Consider the following 27,009-nt stretch of genomic DNA (forward strand, 5'->3'; position numbering starts at 1 on the left):
CATATTATTGGTCTCATATAGGGCTGGGCGATTCCACAGATTTCATTTCAATTCGAATTACTGTAAAAATATTGAAATTTCAATTTCGATTCAATTCCTTAATTCTAGAGCAAATACATGAGGTAAAAAAGTGTAAAAAAGTTAATAACAATGTAGGCAAAGATTCTTTCATTTTTAGATATGTATTCCTTAACCAACATTACAAACAGATGATATTACTTACCCTAATTTCTTACATATTTGAAGATAAATGCCCTTTAAACTGGTACTAGGAAATAGTGTACATTTCTCAAAAGCATACATACTTTTTTCCATAAATAAACTGAATAAGAAATCAATTATTTCACTGTTATTGACACTATCAGTTTTATTGCTAATTAGCATTTATGTTTTCATGTAAAAACAATAACTGTTCAACAACATCTGGCGAGAGGCATTGCCTTCGAGATGTTACAATGTTTCCAGCAGCAGAAAAGAAACGTTCACTGGGAACTGATGTTGCAGGAATGCATAGGAATCTCCTGGCAGCAGCTGACAAATATTTGTATACAGTCTTGTTTTCTCTCCACCAGTCGTATGTGTTAATATGTCTTTTCTCAACAGGTTCATTGAGGTATCTTGATATATCATGCTCCACCAGATCACTGAATGCTTCAACGAAACAAGATTCATTCTTGGCACATTGTTCCTCGAAATTGCTCCAAATATTTACAGATGGCCCAGCCTGACATTCTATTTGTCCTGTCTGTACGCGAATGCACTCGGCAGGCACATTAACATTCTTATGAAAATGAATAATAAGCTTTATAAAGGCAATTGCCTTTTTTCGTTCGTGAGCTTCAAGTAGAACTGCTTTAAACCTGGGGTCAAGAATCATGCCTGCGACATATTCTCCCGTCAGTTTAATATGTGTAAACCTTGATAACATAGCCTTCGACAGATTCCTGGCAAAAAAAGTTCCATCTCCCGACTCTGCTTTTGATACAAAACAATGCAGCATCTTTCTTATACCATCTATGATGTGTATAATCATTGAAATGGTTGAGAAATTCTGGCTACTGAATTCTACACCTTCTGCTAGTTTCCATTCATTTAAATTCAAATTGTCAATGTATCCAGATGATGCAGTTTCTTCTGAAATTGGTTCTTTTTGTTCAGCAAGTCTCTGCAACATGGCAAATTCACTGTTCCAGCGAGTTTCAACTTCTTGAATTAACTTGTGTTCAGATATTTTCATTAAAACTTGAAGATCGTGGAGTCGTTGACGGGCTTGTGTGCTGTGTCTGTAGTGCCCTACAATTGCACGAGCTTTCTTGCAAAGGGTCTCAATTCCAGGCATTTCTTTCTTTGCATCATTGATTGCCAGTTGTAATGTATGACCCAGACATCTGAAGGCAGTCCAAGGTGTCTTAGACAATGCCAACTTGATGTTTCTGGCATTGTCCGACACAACATCTACCGGAAATGAATCGTTTAGTACAAAAACCCGTTAAAAGCCAAATTGGGCAAAATTGAGTTAGGACCATGTCATTGTTATAAATAAGTACCTAAAGGAATCGTTTGGTGCAGTAACCTGTCATGTTCCACTCTCACATTACTACTATACTACAGGTTGAACTCTGTGTTTAGTGCAAAAACCAGTCATGTTTAGGTCTTAGCGGGTTTCTGCACTAAATAGCAGGGAATTTTTTTTCCTCTTCTGAAAATTGGCAGCAACCATTTTTTGTCTAGTCACTCGGTGTGTGCTTTGTAAAGAACTGTTCGTACGTTGAATAAATATTGTGATGTGAGTTTGTTTTACTTGTGATTGGTGATTAAAATGTCTAGTTCTGAAGAAGATGAACCTGTGAGAAAAAGACAACGTGGTGTTATCAATGTGGACAACTGGAAATGTATTAAGACACGCAATGCAAGGGTCAAAGGTGAATTGTATGTTGATTCAAAAGGCAGAGGTGTGCCTGAAAAAATTAAACCTGAAATAATTAACTGTATTTGCAATAAAAAATGCTACAGAAATATTACTAAGGATGTTATTGATACAGTATGGAGCAAATTTTATTCGTTATGAAATAAAAACATGCAGGATACATATTTACAGGCTATTATTGAGGCTAAGCAATGTGTTCGTAGACGAAAAAACAGAAACCAAGTACCGTTACAAATTTGGGACGAACAAATTGAAGATAAACTGGAGGTAAATAATGACGAAGAAACTGTTGTGTTTAAGAGAAACCATACCTTTGTATATCACATAAAAATAAACTGTATCTTGACATATGTTTGTAATAATGTATTTTTGAAAATCTATGGGGTTTCACGTGATAAGAGTGAGCAGGATTTGCCAGTTGCTGCTGCAAAATAAAACTCCTACTGATGGAAGGGGCAAAGCTCAGAGTAGAAATGCTATGCCCGTCAACATTACTACTCATATTCATGACCATATCAATAAATTTGGTGTAAAGTTAATGCACTACGGGGGGAAACCAAAAAAATATCTAGATGCTACATTAAATGTAAAGAAAATGTATGATATATTTATAGCTGAAAACCCAGACCTGATTGGTAAAGTAAAATACAATTTTTATTATTGTTATTACAAAGAGAACTTTAACTACTCTTTGGCAGACCCCAAGTCGACGTATGTGGTGAATGTGAAAGTCTTAAATCAAAACTGGAGGATAAACTGTTGAATGATACCGCCAAGAGAGTTGTAGCGGCAGATCTACTAGTACACAAAAGGAAAGCGAAAAAATTGTATACCAGTATGAAAGAAGCATCTAACAATAAAGATAATGATACTGCTGTCTGTGTTTTGATTATATGCAAAATTTGCCCTTGCCAAATATCCCAGTGCAAGAAATCTTTTATATGTGGCAACTGTGGGTTAATGTATTTAGCATACATAACATGAAAACAAGAAAATCAAAAATATATCTATATCATGAAGGCATTGCCAAAAAATCACCAGACTAAGTGTGTATCTTTTTATTAGATTACATAAACAATGAGCTGCCAGATACAATCAAACATTTAATCTTGTTCAGTGACGGCCCTTCTGGCCAAAATAAAAATCATACCGTTGTACGATTTGTCCAGAACCTATGTGACTTTAACAATAACTCACAACTTTCCCATTCGCGGCCATTCACTCTCGCCTTGCGATCATGATTTTGGATCTATTAAACGTTTGTTGAGGAGGATTGATCGCATATACACCCCAGAGGAGTACATGGAACTAATCTTGAAAGCTAGTAACACTAACCTTTTTACAGTTTTCCTAGTAAGCACAGAAGACATTCTGAGTTTTAAGACTTGGTGGCAAGATTCATACAAAAAACAGCCTGTATCGGATGAGACCACAGGAAGAATGGTTCGTATAGAAGACAAGGTGCAGTTTCAAGTTTCAAAATACATGCAGATTTGTTACCAACATGATGCAAACAGACCAGGAAAATAACTGCAAAAAGAACAATCAATGGTCTACAACTATCAACATTCACCTTGCTTAGAGCTGCATCCCACCAGAGTTACCCACAAGGAAGGCATGTTTCCTTAACATCTTTTATATTAAAGTATGTGACAGGGATAGTGGGATTATGCTAACTAAGCACTAGTTAGAAATTCTATTTTATTAAATAAAAGAAGATTCACTTTAAAATTTTCACGTACTGAATCTTCTTTTGTATGAAAAATATTATTTTTATGATACAACAACATGTTCGATTTTAGGTACCGATCAACATCAAGAAGATGAATGACCTAATAAAACTTAGGCCATAAGTGGTGGGCTATGAGGAATTCTATGATATGATATTATCATGGCCAACAACTGACAGGGAGCCAGAAAACGAGCCCAGTAATGATGAGGATTAATCATCATTCATAATAATATTGACTGATTGTTTAATCATTGTTTTTTCAGTCATCATCATTGTTTTTAGAATACTGTTTGATTGTTTTATTAATAAATAACCACTTGTTTTAACCAGTATTTTTGTTTAATTTTATAAATCCTTTATTTTATTTATTTACTGCCTTAATATAAGTGAGCAGAATATTGGAAATAAACATTTACTGACACTGACACTGCTTCTTAAGGCAATTGGAGCACAGTAAAAAATGGTCACCACTCAGAAAACAATGAATTTTGGATCAGTTGCTTACTAAAGTGTCTAGATGCCTCTGTAGGTCGCAGTTATTGTGTAGGGAGGTCAGGAGCTTGGTTACAGCACGTCAGTGGCGAGCAGACCTTTGGAGAGTGAGGGTGTTGCTTGCGCTCGCGCTGCGGCCTGCCATCTATGAGGAACTAGCAGAAGCTCGACGGTCATATCTCGGTCTCACTCCACACACAGCCGAGGGCGGAGGAGAAGAAGGCTTATCAGCTTTCTTCTTCACCAGTCCTTCGCTTTCGTTGAGGGGGGAGGTTGGTCTCGGCTCCCCACTGCTGAGATCATGTATTCGACTACATGCAGAACTTGCTTTTGCCATGTCTACCAGTTCAGGAGATGTTTTACTTGAGAAAACTGTGGCTCTATGTGTTCGGAATACATAACCTAAAGAACAATACAGCAACATTTTATTGTTATCATGAAGGGCAAGCAAAACGTGGCCCAGACGAAGTGTGTACATTCCTGCTTGACTATTTAAATAACCTTCCACCAACAGTTCAGGACGTATATTTATTTAGTGACTCTTGCGGTGGTCAAAATTGTAGCCATACCGTAGTGAGATTTTTACTTTACTTAGCTGTTAGCAAACATTTGAGTGTTATTCACCAGTATTTTCCAGTGAGGGGACATTCTTTTTTACCATGTGACCAAGATTTTTCTGTGATAAAAAAAAAGAAAGACGTCATCATCGTGTCTATTCTCTAATGGAGTATATCGAAATAATAGTAAACGCCAGGAAGAAGAATAGTGTATATCAAGTGAAGTTAGTTGAAAACCAAGACATTATGGACTTCAAAAACTGTTGGCCGGAGTTCTTCAAGAAAAATAGCAAAGCACTTGGTTTTCAAACAAAGGAACAGTTCGCATTGGCTACATACAGACATGTTTTTATTACTCTGAAACGCCTGGATATGTTACAACTTCTACGTTAATTGATGGGATTGTTTCAAATACTTTCAAGCTGTTGAAAGCTAACGCAGAACCAAGGTGCCCCTCTCGAAAGGTTACAATACACATATTCCATTGAACCTGCTTAAGATACAAGATGTAAATAAAATCATGAAATATATTCCAGAAGAATATAAAGGTTTTTATCAGGGCATTGTTGATTGGTCACCAGCAACAATGGTAGATTCAGAAGTCGATAGTGAGTAAGACATTGTGATGTGTGTGCTTGCGAAACATGTTAAATTAGATCTGATAAAATTCTTCTGTGTAGTGGTATGCAATTTTAAGTGTTAGCATAGTTATTACTAAATGTGTGTTGCATTATTGGGTTACAATGTCTAACATATAATATATTTATCTATTTGTATTACATGTATATATGTATTTTTTAGTTTTATTGGAAAAAGGAAAAATGTTCTTCATGCAATTATGTAACATGTAGTAATACAATGACTAAAACATGGATTATTTTACTTTACTAGTATTAATCTTAAGTAGCACAACAAATTTTCTATTTGGCAATGATATGAGAAATTGTTTGTTAAAAAGATATGAGGTTTTCCCTTGTTTTCTCAAAACAGTGTATTTGGACTTATTTCCTTTTTCCAATCACCGATTCAATTAAACTTGGATTTTAGGGTGTTCCTGTTCATAAGTGCTAACAAGTAAGTACATTACAATTTTATATAGCCAAGTCAAAAACCCTTCACAAGAGAATAGTATTAAAGTATTATCTGTTAATGTAACTCAAATATACTAAATCAAATAAACTTATAATATTTGCAGCATTTCCTAAACAATATTAATTCACTAACTTGTTAACTTGGCCATTAAGTTTTGCGTATAATGCACGTTGCGTTGGCTTGCTGCGACCATAAGACGGTTCACAATCCGTCGCTTATAGGCTACTCTAGCGATTCTACTAATCGCGCTAGACTCTTTATATTATACCGCCTTAAAGCTTAAAGTACAAGCAAAATTTTTTATGTAGATGATTTTTATGTTAGGGCCTTCATTTGTATGTAAATCATAATTTTATTTTTAGAACTAAGTAAAAGAATTGTAATGAATAAATTTATCGATTGGTATTTCAAATTAAGTTTTCGGCTTTGAAAAAATGTTAACGTGGTTGTGTAGAATAACGTTCTTAGATTATTTAGATACTTTTATCGAGAGTCTACGTCAAAAAGTGTGTTTAATGAAAATATTTTAATGGATGGCTGTAAGACACTGTCATAAAGGACTTTACGCATGTGTTCCGTATAACGCACAAACGGTAAACTTTTGGTATGTTATTAACACTTTGAAGGCTACCGACGTAATATTACGTCATTGTGTGTTTTGGTAAAAATGCGAATGACGCAATATTACTGCGCAACATTTGCTGTGTATTTTTACCGTGCGTAACGTATATTTATGGCGTCTGGTTGTTCTAGCGGCATCATCTGTCCATGTAGTTCACTTTATATACGTCAGGTAGCAGCATTTGCTTACTATTTTATCGCGGCTTCGAGTTTAGTTCGGAAGTGCGGCGCCCGATAGCGCAGCTTGCACCATTCCTTACTGTGCTGGACACCACACGGAATTACATTTGCGGAGTATTTTTTGGCGCCTTAGAAATATAGTATATGCTAATGGAATACATTGATGGTTCGTAAAATGAATACCCAAGACAGTGAAGACAATTATTCGTCATGTGATGGACTCGGAGATAATTCCGATTGTGATCCTGACTTTGTATTATCTACAAATGAAGGTAAATATTTCATGCTTTCATTTAGCCGCGATTTATTTATGAATAACGTAATTTTCTGCTACAAAATGGTAAGAAAAAAACCTCTCATTTCCATATATTTATTATTACAGTATTTCCCTTCTATGATTATTTGTTATGACAGCTTCCAGGTAGCATTCAAAAACATCCTAGCACAATTTTCAATGTGGCAGACGTATTTGATTTTTACAACAAAGGAAATATTTTTTTGGTAAAACTACAAAATATAGTAATTATTTATGCGAAGTTATATTTATTTTTACACTCCTTGAGTGATTCACATACTGCTTTATCATGTTTTCAATGTGGTAATGTTTATATTTTACGATAAAGAAAAAATAATTGACTATAAAATCATGGAATTATTTATTCCAACAATAGAAAAAATTATATTTATACTACTGGGGTCTTTCATTCACACACCATTCATATTCAATCCAATTATCAATGTGGTAGGTATGTCTTTTCTACAAAATAATAAATAAATTTGGATAAAATTACAAATTATTTGGATTATTTATTTACTATCCATTGTTATATTTATTTACACATAATTTTAGTACCTTATTAACATACTATTCTGTACAATATTTAGCATAGACCTACTGAATTCATAAATAAAATGAAACTTGCTGTTATATATTTTTTTTATATTTATATCTGTGTACCATACTTAATTTTTTTTTCATTTATAGATGAATCTGATTCAGAAGAATCAGAAGAAGACATTTCTGAAGAGGTATTGCCAGGACCCAGTCATCATAATGAACCAAGTCCAGCCCGAAAGAGAGTCCGGACAAACAGAGCAGATACTGTTCAACAATGGACAACTGATGATCTCGTTGACGTCCCAGATATTGAAGTTTTTGGAGGCATAGGAAGACCTAATCCAGGTATTCTTTTAGATGATACTTGCGAAGAAATAGATTTCTTCAAGTACTTCTTTGACGACAGTGTAATAAAAAATATGAAGGAACAAACTAATTTATTTGCACGTAGAAGATTAGCCAAACTTAGAGCGGAAAACAAACTGTCTCCAAAATCACGTTTTCAAAACTGGACAACTGTCACACTCTTGGAAATAAAAATTTTTCTTGCCATACTTTTGCACATGTCGGTGAGTTCAAGGCCAAGCTTGAGAAATCATTGGACCACAAATTTGGTAATGCAATGCTCATTTTGCCCCAATGTAATGCAGAGAGATCGATTTCTGCTCATCTTGTCAATGTTTCACATAAACGATAATGCTACAGCAAAAGGAAAGGATGATCCTGAGTTTGACCCCCTTCACAAAGTTAGGCCATTGTTTATGCACTCCTTGAAAAATTTCAAAGCAGTTTCACTCCTGGAGAAGCAATCACAGTTGATGAAGGGATATGCCCTTTCAGAGGCAGAGTAGGATTTAGGGTGTACATGCCCCAAAAACCGAACAAGTATGGCATCAAAATTTTCATGGTGGCTGATAGTAAATCAGGTTACATTTGCAATTTTGAAGTGTACACTGGTAGAATTGAAGGGAAAGACAACAGTGCTTCAGGGATTGTCAAACACCTACTCAAAGAGCTTACTGGTGTTGGGCATACAGTTTACCTGGATCGGTTCTTTACAAGTATACAGCTTGCTGACGACTTAGCTGAAGCTAAGACTGGTTTAGTAGGAACAATCATGAAGTCAAGAAAACAAATTCCTGCTGTGATGAAAGAGAAGCGGTTGCGGAAGGGGGAGACTATTCACAGTCGCAGAGGAAATACACTTGTTCAAAGATGGCATGATAAGCGAGATGTTTGGATGATAAGCACGAGACACAAGCCTACCATGGTGCCACTGACAAACAAATGAGGACAGTGTGTACAAAAACCCTCAGTAGTGATAGACTACAATCACCATAAAGCTGGAGTTGATTTAGTAGATCAACGTATGTCATATGGTTCATTTGACCATCGATCAGTCAAGTGGTGGCGAAAGTTGACAATACATTTTATTATGATGGTTGTGGTAAACAGTTGTGTCCTGTTCCGGAAAATAAAAGAAAAAATATCACAACCACTGACTTCATATCGAAAGTTTGCAACCATCTTGTACAAAGTGAAGAAGTAAGCACTTTAGCAGTTGGAGGAGGCAAACTTGGCATTTTCCAGAACTGGTACACCGCAAGGAAGGTCAGAAGAAAGCACAACGGAGGTGTCATGTGTGTTCAAGCAAAGGAAAAACACACAGTGGAACATCAACAAGAAGAGACACACAGTACCAATGTTCAGACTGTGATGTTGGCTTGTGCATCACACCTTGCTTCAAAATTTACCACACTAAAGTTCGATATGACTTGTAAATAACGTTTTACACACATAATTAGTATGAGAATTCATTGTCTTCAGACTTAGAATTGAATTATGCATTTTCATGGATAACTCTACATCAGTGTTTTTGTGATTTATTGCATTCAAAATGTTTTTTTGACAAATGTTTTTTGATTTTATATAAAAATTATATATAAAAAATATTAATTATATTTTTATTTTAGTATGAAGAGGAAGTTTAGCTCTAGAAATTGTTATTACAGTAGAATATCAAGAGGAAAGGACATAAAGTACCTACCAATGGTCAGAGTATGATGTTGAATTGTGAATTGGATCTTGTGAAAAATGTACAGAACCCAAGTTCTACATGACTTGTAAACAATTATGTACATATCATACTTAGTAGAAGTTGTGCTATTATGATTATAACTAAATTTTGCAAATATATATTATTTTACATCATTTTCTTGTAATTTGTTGCCTTCAAATGAGGTTTTAAAGGAAATTTTGGATTTTACTTGATTAAAAATTCAACATTTATAATAAAATATACACAGATTTTATAAACTATGCAATTTTATTTCTTTTTATTTCACTGTATAGAGGAATATTAGATCTAAAAAATGATATATGCACATAAAATATAACTAAAACAATAAAATTTAAATAACATTATTAAAAGTAACAAAAATGTTCAATTATGCTACGTCCATTGGGTCAGAACCATTGATTAAGAGCAAGCCTTCAAAGTGTTAAGCATAGTCAACTCTAAAACTAAGCATAAATGTAGCTTTAGACAAATTTTTGATAGGTTTGTACCTCTGGTTTTTTGTTTCCTCGACTATACATGGACATCGTGAAACATGATTAAAACTGTAAGCTCTACCAAGCCTGAATTCTTAAAAAGAAAAAAAAAGATATAAAATGGAAATACAGAGCATAAATAAGTTATTGTATCAGCAGCAATCATAATAATGGTAATCTTAACCAAATACAGTGAATTTTCTGTTACATTACTTTTGTGTTGAGGCAATTGGCGATTAAAAAAAAAGGGAAAATTATAATGAATGAGAGACTTAATCTTGCGTTCACCTCTATGAGTGCAATAAGTAGGAGGAATAAATAATAGAAAGAAAGTGAGTATAACAAATTTATTGTGCAAAACGAATGAAACTTGTTTTATTGTATACTGCATTTACATTCACATGCTACAATAAGAGATTTAATACTTGATAAAAGGTACATAACTATTGTATGTATACACACATACATATGTAGCTTTATATACAGGCACATATTACTAAATATTAGAGGTGGACGGGATCCCAAAATTCGGGATAAAAGTCGGGAAAAAAAGCATTCCCGAACTTCGGAAAAATAATTTTTCTCTTCGAGATAATACCTCGCGAAAATAAATTTTTGTAAATAGTAAAAACCTGCGTCATACTAATTTTTATATTATAAAAATACGTTATGTATACATATGTCCCGTAACAACTTCGTATATGTATTAAACGGACAAAGTACAAAGACTTTACAAAAAATAAAATACATACAGTCATTTGGGGTAATTTGTACCACATATTCAGGATTTTCTGTAATAATTAAATAATGGGCATTGGCATTGTCAATTAAAGTTATGTATTATGTGAAAGACTGTCATGGAATGCTCTTAATGATGTGAAAATGTTTAAATAACAACAATTACAAGAGAAGAAGAAATTTTTATTGCGGTACAAAGATGCCGTTAGGATTGGGGAAACTTTATACCAGCATTGGTGTGGTATTCAAAAGTAATTTTTTGTAACTACTAAACCAGTACAGTAAACATATAGACCTTGCTGTAAGACTTAATCATTATAATATATGAAAGATTTAACATCAACATCAACCAAAAAAATGTTTTGACATATTAAAAAAAAATACAAATATTGGATGGTAAATGTTTGCTGTCAGAATTACAATATTTACTTAATTTTACACTAAAAAATAAGTATGCATCACATCATATTTATCTTACAATATTTTCTACATTTATTTTTAAATAAATGTACAGTAATAGCAGTACAATCATTTTGGAAATACAAGAGATATAATCACTTTAAATTATGAACGCATAACAGTACTCACTAGTTACTGCCATTATCATCTTTAAATTTCCAAGTGTTTAATCGGACTAATCAGAATCAGAATACAAAATACATTCCTTAATTTCAAACATTCCTCTCTTCTTTACCATTCTTACATTTGATTCATTTACTTTTTGAATTGCCTCATTTTTATCATACCAAATTTCATCTGCTTTCTCAGGCCATACCCAGTGCTTCCCTTTTTTGGTCAAGCAACTTACATTATATGAGATACGCGAACCATAGATTTCAATTCCAATCACCTTTCCAGGAAAAAGATTACCTTCATATGAAATAATTACAAAATCATCAATACAAAAATAAACAACAAGACTTTTACTTTAAGCTCCTGATTCACAAGACTTTGTCTGTTTAGATGAACTGAGCCTATGCAGATCATCGCTCAGTTCTACTACATTAAAGTCCTTTGAATTACCACTGTACAATTGCACTGAAATTTCATTTTGACTTTCTTGTGATGCAATTGGTGCCTTACTTTGTTTGAGCTAAGCTTCCTTACACCTCCTCCTCGAGTTTTCGGTGAACATTTCCTCATTTTTCCTAGAGTAGGTGCAGGTTCATGTAGTGAATCTGGATCATCTGTTTGGCTATTTGTAGTGCCATTTTGTCCTCTGTAGTAACGTTCAATGTCTTCTGTTGATAAACTTTGCCCTGGCTGAACTGGTAACTAAAATCTTTTAACCTGCTTGACGATCAGATCAGTAGATCTAACATCCTGCAAATATTTCTGGAATTCTGAGCTAATACATCGTTTTATTGGTGAATCTTTGGCATAACCTGGGAGAGCCTGCAAAACCCTTTGGCAGTTCACTGGGAACAGTCCACACTTATCAAATCCCTTCTTAATATTTGCTTCAGCTATTTGACTCCCCATATTGAGAGCTTTGGTCAAAGTAGTACAAAACAATGCCTTAGGAAGGCAGACTTTCTTCTTCCTGTCTGGTGATTTTCTCCATTCCAACAGAGCAGTTCCCGAATATGTCTTAAGAGATGAGAAGTAAGTCACATCTAATGAACGTGTGTGCTGTTTGGGGGTAAAATATAAAACTCACATTATTTTCATCACAAAGCTTCAACGTGTTTAGCGATATATGAGAGGATCAATTATCCCCAATTAGTATTTTTTTCCCAGCCAGATTATTCACATGTGGAAGAAAATGATTCTTGAAGCAGTCATCAAAAACACCTTGTTCCATCCAGTCAACAAATTTTTGCTTAGCTTTAAAAACAATGTACGGTGGAATAAAACTTCCTTTGGCACTTCCACAAAACATGACAGTGTAACAAGATTTTGATGAATTCATTATTATTTTGGGATTCCTGCATGAGCGACGGAACAGGAGTTTAGTGGTGTTAGGAGCATCATGGAAAGCTGTTTTATCAATATTAAAGATGTTACTTGCTGGGATATTTTCTACTTACTTTTCATAGTTATCAAAAAAACTCTTCACTATGGACTCATTTACAGCTGCCCTTTTCCTGCAAATATTCTTGGCAACTTTTTCTTGTAGCATATCCTTGTGCCTTTCAAGAAATGATTTTCCCCATTCATATCCAGGCATATTATTGCAGAACTGTTTTACATCCCTTTTGTTACTGTCCTGATAGGACTTGACAATACATCGTAAATCAAATGCAGACAGGGGAATTCCCATATCACTAACAGCTAAGCAATGTTGAACAAAAAGGTTTTCTTCTTTTTTAGAAAAGATGCAGGGTCGTCCAAACTTACCCATGTGTTTATTCTGCAATTTAGTGTAAAGAGTTTGCCTGGGTATTCCATACTTACCTGCGGCCTATCTCACCACATTTGATCTCATCCAAAATCCTCTGCAACATTTCATTGGAATATCTACTCTTGGTCTCATAGTGTCTTGTTTCTGGGGGAGTAACTAGACTCCTTACCATCTGAAGAAAAAAATATAAATAAAGGTAAGGTTATGTTTAAAAAACATTAATAAACAGCAACAATTACAATAAGAAAGTGCTGCAATGATTATGTCTCAAAGTTTTGATGCCCAAATAAATTTAATTTAATTATATCACGATAAATAACGATTATAATAAGTTACAAACTGAAATGTAATTTTTATGTATTTCCAATTTATTAATTATTTACATTTTAAAGATCAAAACTAAGAAAACTTACAACTTAGACTAACTTTAGGCCACCATTGGTTTAATATTGTACTGGTACAAAGATAACCTAAAAATCTGAACAATATGCAGAACCTAAAATAGAAAATGATATCCATTTTACATTGTTTGATCAGAGCCTGCAACTTTTAAATGAAAAAAATAATGATGTTGGAATATGATTACTAATAAAGTATTAATTTAAACCTTAGTTGATATACTTACATTTCAAGTTAAAATAGCACTTCAAATTACAGTTTTTGTAGGCCTCACTGTAATATCAAGTAAATATACCAAAGATAAGATGTGAACTCTAAGAAATGGCAGTAAGGTAGTCCATAGATATTGATGTTTAGGGATATGCCCATAATGCAAATAAATTTGAAATGTGTGTTTTGCTAAGAGTTCAAATAATGAAATGAGAATCTGGTAGGGCAGATTTCACCATCGCCGGTTAAGGAGTTTAAACATTGGTTAAGAACACTTAAACATCGTTTAGTTGTGAATTATATTTCACCAAAAGTTAAACAGTGTTTAAGTTTGTTAACAGTTGTTTAACATTAACCGCCCAAATTCGGGCGGTTAAGTCTTAAACAGTTGTTTTAAAGAGGAGTTGTGTCTCGTAATGGCCGCGCGAATGTACGATTATATTTTTGAAGAGGATGATGATAATGTGCGAAGAAGGCCTAGATGGGTTCAAGAAAGATCAAACTATCTGGACGATTATGATGATGTTGACTTTGTCAAGCATTTTCGGCTCTCGAAACATTCAGCTGAAATCGTGCTTCAGCAAATTGAACATCAGCTATCTTTTCCAACACAAGAAAAGTAAGAAAAAGTTGGTTATTTATTGTGTGAACTAATGTAGGTATATTGAAATTATGCGCATAAATTTGTGTTCCAATGAATATTTTTTAATTGATCACTTCAAAGAAATTATCGTCCAGAACCTATATTATAGCTTATTTGTTGACAATAGCCTGCCAAGTAACTTCTTCATTTTAGCTAACAATTCATACGTCACGGCTTTTCCATTAATGAAATAATTAAATTCCGGACATTTTGTTTTTCTGTACCACAGATGTTTCCTGTTTTACCCAGAAAACAGCTTGGATAATTTCCCACTGGTTTCTGAGATGTTAGCATTTATAGGTTAGATTGCAATACCTGTGCGTTGATACGGCCACTAGGTACTTTTTTTTTCCTAATTGCGTTGTCAATTCTGTGATTCTCTATTACAATGATGTGTATAGTTTTGTATTTGGGTTTTTTGATGCACTGGTTGGCAGGCAAAAATAAAAGTTAAAAATATCGGTAGGGCTATCCCTACTGTCCATTAAAAGCCAAGTGTAAACCCTCGACAGGAATGTTTTTGGCAGTATGAAGGTGCGGAATGCTGACGTGTTACTTGCGCTCGCATGTAATTTTATCTTTTATCAATTAATATAATAGGTACCTGTATTGACTTAAAGTATTCCAGAACAAACACACAGACCCTATATGGGAAACCTAAGGTTTACAATATTTCATTCCGAGGCAGCATTCAGGAAGTTTGGCTTTTTGTGGTTTTTCTCTGTTTACCAATTACAAGTCGAGGATTTTAATTTTAAATTCCATTTCCAGAATCTTTGGTTATGCTGATTGTTTAAACATTAGTTATTTCTGAGGAAAGCCACATTTAAGAAAATAGACTGATGTGAATCTTACGTTTCCCAAGTTGCTATGCTAAAGCTCAGTGGAGGCAGCTGCATCACTGCACAGGCTACCTAATGCAACCTAAGAACAGTAGAAACCACTAGGAACTTGCAAACGCTATTTTAAAGGTAAATATAGGAACATCTGTAGGACTACCGAAAAGCACAATTTTTGGAATTTTATTATTTTATTTGCGAAAAGCCATGGCGTAAGAATTTTACCCACTCCTGCAATGTCCTTGCTAAAAACCAGTTTTTTTCTCTCTGTTCTGTTCACCTCCACATATTATGTTTCTTCCAGTGGTGGTATTTTATTCTCTTCACCTTCTCTGTGTAACCTATTTGTCAGCTGTTATCCTACGATTACCATTTTACAGCCTTCCCAGCTTCTCTACCTAGAAAGGACTTACGGCCACAGAATGGAAGTTCAATCAGAGGTGTATTCTAATCTACTCTCCTTCCCTGTAATGTTCCCTATCCCAGCTCCTTGATCATCTCAGACTGCCTATTCAATTCTTCTAATGTTGAAAACTTATGTATGTTTAATTTAAGGAATGCTGCAGTATCTCCAATGAATCAGTTGTTGGTAACACTGAGATATTATGCTACTGGTTGCTCCCAATTAACTTCGGGTGACTTTGCTGGAATCAGTTATACAACAGCCCACAGAGTCATCCATAGAGTCAGCAACGCAATTGCTTCTCTTCGACCACAATATGTCAGTTTTCCAGAATCGCAAGAGAGTATTCGGAAAACACAATTGCAATTCTACAACATTGCTCGTTTCCCTAAAGTTTTGGGTGCAATGGACTGTACACATGTGAGGATTATGTCTCCAGGTGAGAACACTAGGTGCTTTTTATTTAGTAATAGTGACTATTCAAATATAAAATGAAAAATGTTGAATGTTCCAGCTTATTAGAAAAAAAAAATACAAACAAAAGGTGTTGGCTAGTGAAATTACATGTGAAAATAATGTGATTCATTTTGATTTAGCTAAACAATAAGTGCTTTGTAAAATTATTCTGTATCTTGGAAGCAAAGGAGTTATGTCCAATTTTTTTTATAAAATAATTTGCAAAGTAATAATTTTAGTTTAGTATTGTTTTGTGATAAAGAATACCAATAACAATAAAATTGTTAATATATTTAAGTTTCATAAAGCAATTCCAGTTACAACCAAAGAACCTTGAAAATAAATTTGAAACAAATCAATCCAGAAAAATACAATTTTGTGACCTGTGTTCTTTACCTCCTTGGTACAGCATTATGCCACAACCATTGTGTAAAATATAAAAATACAGTATTAATTTTCGAATCAGAAACCAATGTAATTGATGAATTGTATCACAAAACACCAAATAAACATGCAAAAATAAAATGTTTGTACTAATTGCTATTTTATTATTTAAATTATTTAGCTTGTTGCTACAGCTTCTATAATTTTTAGGTAGGCAATGGCTACTGTATTGTTGATACTTCGTTCACATTAGGATCTTAACCCAGTCTTTCCATAGTTATTATTTATCGAAATGATATTGTTGGTTGAATAAAAGTGAATTAAAAAACCCTTTTGAACTAGTGGCATCTTTGGTTTATATTTATTCACATTTATCTGAGTTCTAATGGGTTTTTTAAAAAAAGGTAATTTTAATTTTTATATTCCCTGATGGTAGTGACGCACCCATGGGATATGCACCCTAATAAGCAGTGTGAGAATATTCTGCCTGTAGACTAAATACATGCACTTGCACATGCGTGCGCACACACACACATATATATATATTTTTGTGCTAAAATAATTTGAAGATTTATATACGACTTTTTGTAAATGTGTTCCTGCATTTATCATCGGAGCTATGAAGTTTTGGAGTGCATAGAGGACAGTGCTTGTATATGATCTCTGGTCAGAGGAAACAGTTTGTTTTACAGTTGATTGAAATGGTTGTCTGTCAACAGCACAGTTATAATACTGTACACATATTTACAGTTGGCACACAACGTAAGGGCCATAGCAAAATGTTGTTGCAGTTGTCGCACAACTTGATGAACCCAACAAGGTTATATATCACATATTTTAAACATACATTCATACGCACCTTACAGTCATCTCAAATACTTACCTTTCAACCTTTTGAAAACCACAAAATGTGTGCCCTTCTATGTTATATCTGAAAAATGTAGTCAGGTTTTAAAAAGTGTATCTTAATGAACTGATTTAAGTAAATGGATAAACATTTGAAAATTCTTCTACATGCTTCTACGCCAGTCACTATTCCAGATATTCAAGAACTAAATTGTTTTCATGAATTTTGTGTAGGTGGAATGGAGGCAGAGACATACCGGAATAGGAAAGGATATTTTTCCTTGAATGTGCAAGCTATTTGCAATGCTGACCTTGAGTTCACGGATATTGTGGCAAGATGGCCAGGAAGTACACATGATAGTACTATCTTCAATAACTGCTATCGCCATGCACTATTTGAAGACAGACGGTATGGAGATGCTGTGCTGTTGGTTGATGGTGGCTATCCCAGCAAACCATATCTGTTGTCACCACTGGAAAATCCAATAACTGAAGAGGAGCGGCTGTACAACGAATCACAGATACGGTCCAGAAATACTGTGGAACGTTTATTTGGTTGCTGGAAGCGCCGGTTTCCTGTGCTGTCTTTAGGCATCAACGTAAAGCTCAACAATACCATGGCTATTATAATAGCAACTGTGGTGTTGCACAATATTTTGAGAAAAGCTGGTGAAGACTTGCCACCAGATGACCCAGACTTAATGCTTCCTGCACCCTGGGCAGCACTTCTGGGAGAAGGAGACATCACTCGGGGCAGACTGCAGGATGGGCAGCGGAAAGATGCTGTTCGTCGTGCCTTGATTTCAAATTACTTTAGAAGGTAGTGTGTTACAACTAGTGTTGGGTCAAATCCCAATTTTCTTGAATCCAAATATCGAATTCTAATCCCAGAGAGTACCTCCAAAATACTACTCGAATCCAAATATAGGTGTCAAGGGTAAAAAAAAAATGTACATAAGTAAAAAAATTTTAACCAGGGTGTTTAAAACCTTTTAAATAGGGCCTATGTTTTTAGAAACAAAGTTTATAGAATCAATATAGTAATTTGATTTGCAAAATTACATGTTAAAAGTACAATATTTTGGGGAATGGTTACAGGATAGGTATGAAGAAAAAAAATTTATCTAATAAACTTCACAGGTTATCAGTGTTGACTTCTTTTAATTTCTTCTGATATTTGTTTTCGAATATTGAATACTTCAAGTACTAAGGATTTGATGGTATTTGAGGAGGATTTGATTGGCCCATCCCTAGTTACATGTGTGCACAATTTTTCAACATGCTTTCATTACCTTCACCTGTATCTATGAAAGAAATGGAATATTTGAACGTGATTTTCACCATCTTTAAAACATTGGATTATATTGAAAATTGCACACTAATCAAGTACTGATGTCAATCCAATAATTGAATATGTTTGTCCCATTATCCTGACCCGAATCTTCAGAATTAGCTGTTTTTAATTTTCCGGATGGAGGATGAGAAACTGTTACCCCATCGATGGAACGCAGCAGGCACGCAAATTACCCATGCCCTGCAAGAGTAGGTAGTTACAAACTTGATAAAAATATTTTGAATTGTAATTTTGTAACAAATAATATGACCTACCTATAAAAAATTTTTAATCTGGGATCACATTCATAATCCAACAGGGTTGGTCACACATTTTGAGATGAAGCCCATAAAGTCATCGGTGACATTTAACATAAATTTTTACGCCATTTACAATGACAAAACGGTCTAGCAAGTAGTTGTCACAGCTCAAGTTAATCTATGTTGACAGTCAACATTGGAGCCATTGCTGACTCATGAGGTGTGCAACAAGGAATGTTTGCTTAAAAAAACTGGAAGATGTTGAAAATCCAGTGGCCCACTGCTATGTACTGTGTGAAGCTACCCAATCACAAAAGAAAATTAGTTCAACCTTGTCGGGTGGGAGATGTGAGTGCCTGGCCATAATAGTAGAGTTCTTTGCATTACACTATCTAATTCAATGTAATATTGAGTGTAGTTATATTTCAAGAACACAGATCCAACTTTGCGGGTTTGTTGAGACAAGTAATTTATCATCAAATGTTGAGACAAAATTTAAGATCAACATTCTGAAGAATAAAAGACAATTTAGATATTTTGTTCATAGCACATTGTAGGTTGCTAATGAACATTTCATGTTAACCCTACAATGAATGTGGCTGCACCTCCTAGTTAAAGATTTGTTTTGTTTCAGCTTGGTGTGAGCAAGACTGCCAGAATAGAAGATGCCACAGCAAACAGAAAAGAATTTTTTTTAAATGGACTTGACCACATTTAATCTGATGTGACGTAAAATAGGAGTTGACATTTTAATCAATTAGGAGTAAATACATCAACATATTTTATTTACAGTACATTAAGTTAAAATTTAAGGAATACATTTACACTATGTCTCAATGATTGTTCTTTTTTCTCTGCCTCAACTCAAACATTAGTATTTTGGTATGCAACTTTTCTTGTATTAATCTTTCAGCATACAATTTGGACCTCATTTCTGCTTCTTCAATTGCATGTTTTTTTGCTAAATGGGCTAGTTCCAATTTAGCCTCATCTAGAATTGCCTGAGATGACTTCGGTCTTATCCCTCTATTTTTCGGGCGAGACAATGGGCGATGCGGAGTAGACACCACTTTTCTTTGAGAAGGCAATTCTTCAGACGGAATTGTCTGCGAATGCATCAATGAAACAGAAGGTGCTGAAGATAAAGGCGACACCGGTTTACGCAGATTGTCTGGGGTCCACTGTGACCAGTCTTCTATTTCTTTTGGTGAAATCACCTCCACGATTGCCTGAAAATAAATCAAAATCACTGTGAAAACATTCTAGAAAAAATAATTGCTTCTGTTACACGTTAGCTTAGAGATGTAACAAACTACGCTAGTTTACAATAAAGTTACACTTTTTTGAAGTTCTTTAGAATTGATAGGCCTGTGCAAATATTCAAATTTTCGAAAGCGAATGCTTTATAATTCACATTGAATTTGATCTTGAATACTTAACACTTCAATATAACAAATATTTGTTTGCTTCCAGATATTTGATATCACATACCTCATGAGTTTGTCGTATACTAGCGTTTACTATTGAGATTAAGTCAATTTTGCAATATAAATATCATGTTTTTAGGTATTTTAATGAGACTTCATTATCAAAAACATACAATAAGCAACATTTTGAACATGCAACAAGTAATCAACAACGATTTTCCGCTACTGTCTCGCTAAACAGTAACTGAAAATAGGTGTTAATTATTCAAAACACAGAATATTATTGTGACATTTCAAAGTTGAAAACAAAACATTATTTGTATTATTGTTGTCACATGGACAATTAACAAAAAATTCAAATATCAACAACCTTGGACTACAACACCTCCAAATAGATACACCATTGTGATGGCTATTAAGAGAAGAGAATGCCATAGTTTCAACGGCGTATAAATAGATGATTACAATCAATATAACACAGTGTGCCACAGTTGCAGTGTACTTAGGTACTGTATATATCCTAAATGAAACAGATGTTGGTACTCCAAAGAAAAGTTTTGGATATCTGATGAAATTAGCAGAATTTATTGTGTTCATAATACTGCTGAACTAAAATACAGTGTACCATAATATAATTTACGTGTGATTAATTAGGGGTTAAATATGTAAATATGAAGTCATACAATCACTTATTTGTTAACAAATAATTTTAACAAATCTACATTTTTTTGTGAAATGTATCAGTTTTCACAGTATTTTGCAGTACACAAAAAATATATAGATCAATATATAGAGTAGCAAGTTCTGTAAAACAAGGCGAACAGGAAATTATAATGTTTTATAATTGCTTTACAAGAATGTCTTTATATGACTACAGTATATTTCATGATCGTGAATTATGCTTTTTCATGCATTGTAGATATTTGTAATTGTTTGCTTGATGGCGAATAATTAGCTTAAAGTGGTTCTTACTTTCTACTATTTATGCAGTTATTTTTAATGGGTTTTCTAGAATTGTTTAAGGCCTTGCTTATAAGTTATTTATTCATAAAATGCGTGGTTAGGTTCTTCCATTGTACATTGTTTTCTTGGATGATTTCTTTATTAGGAAAAGCACTGGTGTAATGGGGTGAAACAATATACTGGTTATCTGAACTAGCTTATCGTTTCCTGTGTAAGAGAGGTAGGGAGCTTGGAAAACATGGGATAGAAACTTTAAGATTGTCCGAAACTTGTTGCCAGGCACCACAGATGGCTAGTAATTTTCTAGGGTATTTTTGTGATTCGTCAAAAATATAGTCATCTCAATAGCTTTGTCCATGAAGAACAGTGGTGACGAGATGGTGTGTGCAAAATGTTCATTTGTAGTTTGAGATTCAGGACCTTTAGTTTGTGTTTTGAGCAGCACCTAAAAAATACTATCACATAAATATAGGGGGAGAAAATATAGTGGCTATGGTCTGGGCGGCACCGAACTTTAATTTTTTTTTTACATTAACATTACAATTTTGTAGACTAGTCTGTGATTGCCCAAAAAAGATACATACATGTGTTTTTCATTCATTCTGAGACTTCGGTTATTGGCAAGTAGCGGGAGTCTCTAGTAACCCTGGGATGCAATAAACAGGGTTTTTTTTCTCAAGTACTCACTCTCTTTGAACAGGAACATGGTGTTTATCTAAAAGCTGCAAGTTGTTTTGGTGGTACAATCTGGTTTTAGGGGACAGCATGCATTTTTTGTTTGTCGTGGTCGCAAGATGGCGAACCCAGTGACTTGTAAAAAGGAAATTTAAAAAAAAAAAACAGGTTTTAAATCAGTTTGTTTCTGAAAGACATTCTTTACACAACTTTGCATCATCAGAAAACTTCGTTATTTGTGGATTATTTATTTTTACGGAATGATTAAAGCCTTTTATTCCTTTTAATAACGTTTTGTACATTTGCCACATGTTTTAGAAACATGTTTTATATTTAATTAATGTTTTTATGCCTTTTTTAATGAGTGTTTTGCTTTGTTAATGAAAAGTCGTTCAAAGGTACGTTTACTTAACTCGGCCTAGGTATTTGCTTTTTCAGGGATAAATTTAAATATTCTAGATGGGTTTTTATGCATGGATTGCGCTTTCAAGTATTTTTCCTTTGTATTTCGAATTTTTATTTCGGACATTTTAAATTAGAAACTTGGAGCCACAGTCGTAGGTGAAGCCCTCAACGATGTGCTAGTAATTCGGCCATCGTTCCGGCGATAAGTATCCGTCGGCAACGTACCAGGGGTGAGAGTTTCACCCTGGGATGTTATAAATAGTAAATCAGTGTTTATTTCAAAGTACCTCTGAACTGTAAAATAAGTTGTTTTTGTTTTGTATTCGTCAAGTAAGGACTATAACCTTAAAGTGTACTTATTGCTTCATTGTCGCAAGATGGCGGGCGGAGATGTGTGTGTGTTTCTCTCGTGGATTTGAAGAATTTAAATAAATAAAAACAATTTAGAAAGCAGCTTGTTGTCCGAGAGACATTATTTCAGTTATCTTTGGATAATTAATAAATACAACTTTTTATTCAACAACTAAGCTTTTGAATATTATTCTGCAAATGTATGAATGTGCACTCTGCGTCCTAAGTATGAGCTAGCCGGAGGACGGAGTGTTATCTTTATCTAAACATTTCTTACAATCACTTACCAAAGACTTATTGAATATCACAAGCTAAGGAAATTCTTTTTTTTATACAAAATATACCCACAATTATAATGGTACTCTAATCATTTTAATATCTATTATAAATTATGTATGTTATGAAAATAAACATAACTAAATTTCAAGGAAACCAATGTAAAGGGTTTCTCATGTCTTGGCATAAACAATAACTATTGATGTCCCAACATATGAATTTTATAATGTAATAATTACATTTTTAAACCACTTTTATAAAAGCATGCTCTCTTCGCAACCACTTTTTCTTCCCTCTTAGCACGCCATGGCCATCACAGCCACAAGAAATAAGTAAATTGAACCCACCTCACAATAACTTGGTTCATCAATGACCACTTCACAAGGCTTTTCCACTGGGCTGTTGCTGGATTTATATTCAGACATCACTGTATGGGGGAATGTTATGGCTATAAAAGAATTATAAACCAACTCAGAAAACTATACCAAACTATATATATAAAGAAAAACTGAAATTACTAAATTTTACTGTTTTCTAAAAGACAAGGTTCGGTAAGGCTAGAATTCCCTCCTCACTTATACCATGTCATTATTGTAAAAAAATACAACAAAGCAGCAAAATGTGTAATTAAAAGAAATATGTCAGCTGGTATTATTGTTTAAAACTTTAAAACAGAAATTACTAATAATTGTATTTAAACATCTTAACAGCAAATTTGATAATTTACAATTGCTAACCTGTTTTATTTAAATAGATTAAAATTACTAATTAATTAAAACTCCGTCAACTCTTTTAGGTCACTACAGCCTCACTTATTAATATAATTATGTTTGAATAACTTGAATAATAGGATCATTCTGAAGGATTTTTAGTTAAAAAAAACCTATTAAACCCAAAATGGTCCCCCCCCCAACCCAAATATTGACACTTTTATAAATCCTATCCTAATAGGGTGATGTTTTTTTACTTATTAGAGAAGGTTATATAACATGTTAGTAAGTAATTAAACACATTTTGGAAATTTAAAAAAAAATTTCCAGAAAAAGAGTGGCTTATCAGAATTACATGCATACACAAAAATGTTTTTATAAATGAAAAAAAACAAAAACCCAATGCTATCCAAACAAAATGTTATCACTAACTGAAAGTTAAAGTAGGCTATGAAGTACAAACATTGGCATCATTAAATTAGTTTTTAAATTCCCAACTTATAATTTTTAACTAAAAAGTTGATAGTGCAAGCCACACATTCTTATGTAATTCCTATTGAGTTTTATAGCCTTCAATAGCTTGTCCTACGACATGGAAGCGACGACGGATCACAAAAATGGAGGCAGATATTTCAGAACGCATATTTACAATGGCACACACGCAGACAAAACCCAGCTGTTCCATTTGCGTTATGTCATGTGTTAACCACGTTCATGTACATTTTAAATAAGATAAAAATTGTTTCAAGTACAATAATATCTACTTACTTCGAGGTTTATGTTATGTCCTCACACACATAATTTTTTATTCAATTAAATTAAATTTTCATAATAGTGAAATTCAATCGCACAATTTGCCATGTTATATGCCTAGTGCTTTGTGGAAGCAACAGACTGACAGTGAAACTAAAATATGTTGTGGGTCCATGATACATTTCCATGTCATGTAACAGGTCTTAATTGTATTTGTTGTGAAGTCTCCAAAATAAATTTACACACAAGAAAACTATTTCACATATTTGTCACCTGTATATTCAGCATCAGAATCAAAACGGTTTGTAAGACCGTCTATTTTGGGGCCAATTACTTCACGAACTTTCTCCACCAATTTATCTGGTTTAGTTACATTAGCAACACCTCCACCTGGAAAATGAAAAATTTTTCCAGTAATTTCCTAGTGTAAGTGCTCTTCTCATAATATAAAATACATAGTTCAAAATATTTTAAATGGTGTTTTCACTAACTACATGTGTTTCTTAATTATACCCTCAAACAGCATTTTGAAAATCACGTGGGCTACCTAAAAGAACTCTATAATTGAGAGTTATGAAGACCAGGCAAATAATGTTTTAATGTCTAAATATTGTAGCCAGGGCCAAGACTGTTTTTCTAGCCTAATTTGTTAATCCATTCCAAGTGAGTACTGAACAATATTTAACAATACTCACTAGAAATATAAAACCAATTAGGGTAGAAAACAGTCTGACATTAAACATGTGTATTTTTGAAAGCAGCCTCTGCTACACTACCTAATTAAGGATAAACTGTGACAGGGTTACAACAAGCTTTAAATTACAAAATTCTGACAACCAGTTTTTCCAGATCTCAATTAACAAGTTTCTCTGACCTTCCAGATACAAATCATCCCGCAGCCCACGTGGTATTTCTTTCCGGAAGAAAAAGCGGTAGTGTGTGCCATCCAAATGTGCCACCTTAACAACATTAACTCAATTTTAAATAGATAACTGGCTCAGGTACAATTGCTAAAGATTCACTTAAGACTATAGAATGTAGGCAATCAAACTTGTAAATAAGCATACAGATATTAGTTAGGTATCCCCTTTGTGTTTACAGTAGGTAATTTCAGGAAATTAAAATCAACCAAATTTACAAATTACCTGGTAGTATTTTAAAAATTTTTCAGGATTCGTGTGTGGATGCGGTACTATCTGTCCAATTTTGCTGCCACAAATAAACAATACAGAAATGATTTGTGATTTTCCAGAATAGTTCTTGTTCTGTATCATGAATCCAAGTTTCTCCCTCAGTCCTTATGACATGATCCCAGCACAATTGATACTTTGGTACCTTTTTTGCTATTTTAATTTAACAAGTCGAAGATACTGCACAAAACCAAATATTGTGATTTTTAAACTAATTATGATCCTAATTGTTTCTTATTATCAAATTGATACTATTATCATTCCTACAATGTAAGTAGGTACTGAAAAAAAACAGACATTATTTTAATTAAAGGTTTTTTAAAGTGTTGTTTTACAAGTATAGGTATATATATATACATATTAATTTGAAAGCAGTATCAAGTTTATATCTTAAATAACTTCTAATTGAGTAGTACTTCTTCACTTTCTAGGTTATATTTTCGGCAAAAAAATATAACAATAATTTTTACTACATACCCAAATACCTTGCTACATACCTGTTTTAAATATCTCCAACTTTTCCTTTGCAGCTACCTTTCTCGTTTGTCTTTTTAAATTCTCGTAGCACGCCTTCAAAGCATCACTACAGCGATTGGTGGAAGGGCTTGAAGCATTGAATATCTTCGTCACAATTTCCCAAGATTTATTTTTTTCTTTATTTGTAACGGCATCCGTTTTTTTATTTTCTATTGTACTCGCGTGTTCTTGAACCAATTCAACTAGAAGTTCCTTTTCATACGAAGTAAAATTAACAGAACGTTTGCGTCTCTCACCCATGTTTCAAAACAAATATTAAATTTCAATAGCGCACTTTATTTTACATCACACCAAGCTGCAACACATACGTAACAATATAGCATCGCCACCGCCTTCTTTATATGAATCTTCTAGGCGAATAAAACTTAAAACAAGGTGTAACTAATCAATGGTAAGAAATGCGTGGTGAAATGAAAAAGCTTAACGGTTGTTTAAGAACGGAGTGTTAACTTTAAACAACCGTTAGTTAACACATTGTTTAACGACCGCATGGTGAAATTGGCCCGTAGAAAGATACCTTACCCGGTAAAAAGTTAACCCAAATGGCTGTATTATAAACATTAACGTAGATTCAACACTCGTTCATAAATATAGTTTAAAATAAATCTCTGACTAAATAAAGAACACAATGTTGAATATTATTTTTAATGAATTTATTTTTTAATTTGGTTAATGTTAACACCTTTGCTGTATTTTTAGGTTATAATTTGTCTTGAAAATTAAAAAGAGCTACAATAAGCAGTGTTGCCAAACGCATAATATTCGAAACACTAATAAACTTAAAGACACCATCTTGGTTTCAAATGTTTATGCCATTATAAAAAACTTTTAAAACAAGTGGTATTTTTAAAGTACCTGTGATAATTATTTCTGGT

At 33.6% G+C, this 27,009-nt stretch overlaps 1 protein-coding gene across 1 annotated transcript; it reads left to right on the forward strand.

The window, feature by feature from the left end:
• Positions 1 to 11,183: 11,183 nt before the first annotated feature.
• Positions 11,184 to 22,770, forward strand: LOC134527656 (putative nuclease HARBI1). Its single transcript, XM_063360526.1, has 3 exons — positions 11,184 to 16,007; positions 17,489 to 18,074; positions 19,482 to 22,770. Exons 1-3 carry the CDS (start codon positions 15,707 to 15,709, stop codon positions 19,489 to 19,491), a joined length of 897 nt encoding a protein of 298 aa, XP_063216596.1. The 5' UTR covers positions 11,184 to 15,706; the 3' UTR covers positions 19,492 to 22,770.
• Positions 22,771 to 27,009: the final 4,239 nt, after the last annotated feature.

Source organism: Bacillus rossius, chromosome 1 (assembly GCF_032445375.1).
Source record: "Bacillus rossius redtenbacheri isolate Brsri chromosome 1, Brsri_v3, whole genome shotgun sequence".
Taxonomy (NCBI): domain Eukaryota; kingdom Metazoa; phylum Arthropoda; class Insecta; order Phasmatodea; family Bacillidae; genus Bacillus; species Bacillus rossius.

What these genes read in the sequence shown, in the direction of transcription:
- LOC134527656 (XM_063360526.1), top strand. Translation starts at nt 15,707, where the DNA reads ATGTTTAATTTAAGGAATGCTGCAGTATCTCCAATGAATCAGTTGTTG. An exon ending in TGTGAGGATTATGTCTCCAG is followed by an intron (nt 16,008 to 17,488) that starts GTGAGAACACTA and finishes AATTTTGTGTAG; the next exon opens with GTGGAATGGAGGCAGAGACA.